Below are 4080 nucleotides of genomic sequence, written 5' to 3' on the forward strand. Positions count from 1 at the left end.
TCACTGGTAGGCGGGTTCCTGAACTTTCCACAGCCCTCCTGGTACCATGTTATCATGAGCATTAGTGAGGACCAGTTATATGAAGATATGGGTTGAAAATGGGTGAAGTCGTCTTTTAACCATGTCCACGGCTAAACATCAAACTGTTTATCAAGCTACTACTGATACTGACATGATACTGACATGATACTGACATGATACTAACATGATACTGCCCATGATACTGACATGATACTGACATGATACTGATCATGATACTGACATGATGCTGACATGATACTGCCCATGAGACTGACATGATACTGACATGATACTAACATGATACTGACATGATACTGACATGATACTGACATGATACTGATCATGATACTGACATGATACTGCCCATGATACTGACATGATACTGACATGATACTGACCGTGATACTAACATGATACTGACATGATACTAACATGATACTGCCCATGATACTGCCCATGATACTGAACATGATACCGACCATGATACTGACATGATATTAACATGATACTGATTATGATACTGACATGATACTAACATGATACTAACATGATATTGCCCATGATACTGACATGATACTGACCATGATACTGACATGATACTAACATGATACTGACCATGATACTGACCATGATACTGACCATGATATTGACATGATACTGACCATAATACTGACCATGATACTAACATGATACTGACATGATACTGACCATGATACTGACATGATACTGACATGATACTGACCATGATACTGACATGATACTAACATGATACTGACCATGATACTAACATGATACTGACATAATACTGTCATGATACTGACATGATACTGACCATGATACTGACATGATACTAACATGATACTGACATGATACTGACATGATACTGACCATAATACTGACATGATACTAACATGATACTGACATGATACTAACATGATACTGACATGATACTGACATAATACTGACATGATACTGACATGATACTGACCATGATACTGACCCTGATACTATCATGATACTGACATGATACTGACATGATACTGGCATGATACTGACCATGATACTGACGTATATAAAGTGAGTAGTTCTACTCCACAGTAAGTAAATAAAGTGAGTATTTCTACTCTACAGAACATGTTAGCTGGCGCTATCTTTGGCCCGTGGGAAGGCTTGGTGTTGGCCTGTCTCCTAGCAACCACAGGCTCCACCCTCTGCTACCTGCTGTCCGCCACGTTTGGAAAGAAGTACGTCGTTCAGCTGTTCCCTAACAAGGTGGACATGCTGCAGAGAAAGGTAGTGTGTGTGTGTGCAGTGTGTGCAGTGTGTGCAGTGTGTGCGTGCAGTGTGTGCGTGCGTGCGTGCGTGCGTGCGTGCGTGCGTGCGTGCGTGCGTGCGTGCGTGCGTGATAATGTCAGTATCATGTCAGTATCATGTCAGTATCATGTCAGTATCATGTCAACAATACTCATTATGCAGAATGTCCATTTCAAAATCCATAACAACACTTAAAGCGCTAGGAAAACTGCGGTGAAACAGCGAGCACTGTGGCTCATGCTATGGAACTATACGGGGACCTACGGGCGGGGTTTCCCATAGCCACTGGTCGGGGCTTTCACCCTACAGCATGGGTTCCCAAACTTTTCAGCCCGCGACCCCAAAATAAGGCGGCCATTGACTCGCGTCCCCACCTAAACCTGGAGGTAATTTATGCACATAAACTTGCACGTTCAGTGCGCATTTGAAATGTATTAAAATGGTAAAACGTACTATTTGTAATCATTTTAGGTTGTATTTTATCCATTCTGTTGAATTTAAAAAGAAATATATATATATATATATATATATATATATATATATATATATATATTATATATATATATTTTTTTATGACCCAAAATAATTTCGCGACCCCACCGTCAGTCTCCCGCGACCCCAAGTGGGGTCGCGACCCCAACTTTGGGAACCCCTGCCCTACAGGACTTGGGAAGCCCCTTCGGTTGGGGCGTTGTCACATTCTAATACAGCCTGAATACCGCATTCCACTACCAGCTCCAGGAGCTTGCCTCGCTAATCATTAGACTGTCAACCCGTACCTCCTGTTTTTTTAGCCGATAAATACTGACATATTATTGATTTCAGCTGTTCCAATTCCAAACATGCAAACATCACCTGCTTTAATGACTTTGTATTACTCTATATTAGTAGCTTAATGACTAGTATTAAAATTCTATTGTCTTTTTATGTCCAATGTATTTGTATTTAAGTCATAAAGTTAACATAAGTATAACTAAATGCATTTGAAATAAAATAAAATAAATACTTTTCGGGATTCCAATTTAAAAATTGCAAAAATAACAGATCTACAAGCTCAAATGCGACACGTTTTGAGCTTGCAGATCAGCTACTTTTGCTACTTTTGTGTGACATAGAATGGCGAGTGAGTGTGGAAATATAGTGGCCCATTCCATCCTCAAAGTTGCCCACCCCTGCGAAAAAGTATCGTTTTTGACCACGACGGAGGCGAACTTGAGCCACGAGAAGCCCTGCCGAGGGAGCTAAAGCGAGCAAGTCGCCGTCGCGAACGTTGCCAAGTTCGCTTCAGCCGACCCAGCGCCGTCTTCAACATTAATTTTGTGTAAATCTTTGAATACATATATATTTTTTAACATTTTTAACTCAAATCGTTGCTTCTGGGGGTCCCTGGAACAACATATTTTGAGATGGGGGGGGGTCCGCGGCCAAATACATATCATTGTGGGGGTCCGTGACATGAAAAAAGTCTGAGAACCACTGATATACTGTAGCAATACAGGTTTTTCAGAAAACTGTTAGGATTCAGAAAACATTTTTAGAATCGGCCTCAGGTCTTAATGGGTTAAACGTTCACTGTTCTTGCAACAGCATAGTTTTTTCCCCCTGAAATGATCCCTCCCTCTCACTCCTACCCCCCCTCCTCTCTGTACATCTCTCCATATCAGGTGGAGGAGAATCGCAGCAGTCTGTTCTTCTTCCTGCTCTTCCTTCGGTTCTTCCCCATGACTCCAAACTGGTTCCTGAACATCACCTGCCCCATCCTGAACATCCCCCTGCCCATATTCGTCCTCTCTGTGCTCATAGGTACACGCACACACGCACGCACGCACGTTCTATCGTGCACGTGCATGCACACGCGTGCTCTGTACCTTGCCGTACCTCCTACTCCGTGTATAGCCTCCATGACACCACTGTATAACTTCATCTGTGTTTCCCTACAGGTCTGACTCCGTACAACTTCATCTGCGTCCGCACGGGCTCCATCCTGTCGGAGATCTCCTCCCTGGACGACATCTTCTCGTGGGGGACGCTGGCTCAGCTGCTGGCCATCGCCTGCATGGCGCTGCTCCCCGGAGCGCTGATCCGACGCTACAGCCAGGGCCACCTCAAGCTGGAGGGCCTGGACGCCTGTGGCGGCAGCAACGGACCCGAGAACCGCAAGACGCGATGATTGAAGGGGAGCGAGGGCGCTGAGGTCCTATACTGGGTTCTCACGACCATCTCAGTGGGCCACGTCCCAATACTCAAAACGTCCCGTCCTCGTCTCCTCCGAGCGAGGAAGCGAGGAGGAGAGGCGAGGGCCGAGGAATCGATGGGATTCACATTTACACATTTGTGTAACCACTTTAACCATTATTTTATACTTTGGCTATGAGCTTGTAGATCTGCTATATTTTTTAATCGTGAAAAGTTTTGCAAATCTTTGAATATATATTAATTTTTTAAGCTAACATTTGTAACTCAAATCTTTGCCTCTGGGGGGTCCCTGGAACTCAATATTTTAATCCTAATACTAGTTAGGATTAGGATTTAGAAGATATTTGTAGAATATATATTCAAAGATTTGCACAAATCTTCACGATTTTTACAAAAATAGCAGATCTACAAGCTCATAGCATGCACTTGTATATCTGGTATTTGCCAGACCCAGAGGGTCGGCCTACATGAGGCTTTGTCGGTCTGTCCCTCTTTTCCTACCGGTGTCCCTCTTTTCCTACGGTCTGTCCCTCTTTTCCTACCTGTGTC

At 43.6% G+C, this 4080-nt stretch overlaps 1 protein-coding gene across 1 annotated transcript in view; it reads left to right on the forward strand.

Moving 5' to 3' along the window:
- LOC308101113 (transmembrane protein 41A-B-like) overlaps positions 1-3735 on the forward strand; it is an 11199-nt gene extending 7464 nt beyond the window's left edge. The window contains exons 3-5 of the mRNA XM_080450460.1: positions 1153-1314; positions 3000-3138; positions 3276-3735. Coding sequence (XP_080306586.1) covers positions 1153-1314; positions 3000-3138; positions 3276-3505 — 531 coding nt within the window. The 3' untranslated portion in view covers positions 3506-3735. The remainder of the gene's footprint in view (positions 1-1152; positions 1315-2999; positions 3139-3275) is intronic.
- Positions 3736-4080: the final 345 nt, after the last annotated feature.

This window comes from Gymnoscopelus braueri (genome assembly GCF_963280865.1).
Source record: "Gymnoscopelus braueri genome assembly, chromosome: 14".
Lineage (NCBI taxonomy): Eukaryota > Metazoa > Chordata > Actinopteri > Myctophiformes > Myctophidae > Gymnoscopelus > Gymnoscopelus braueri.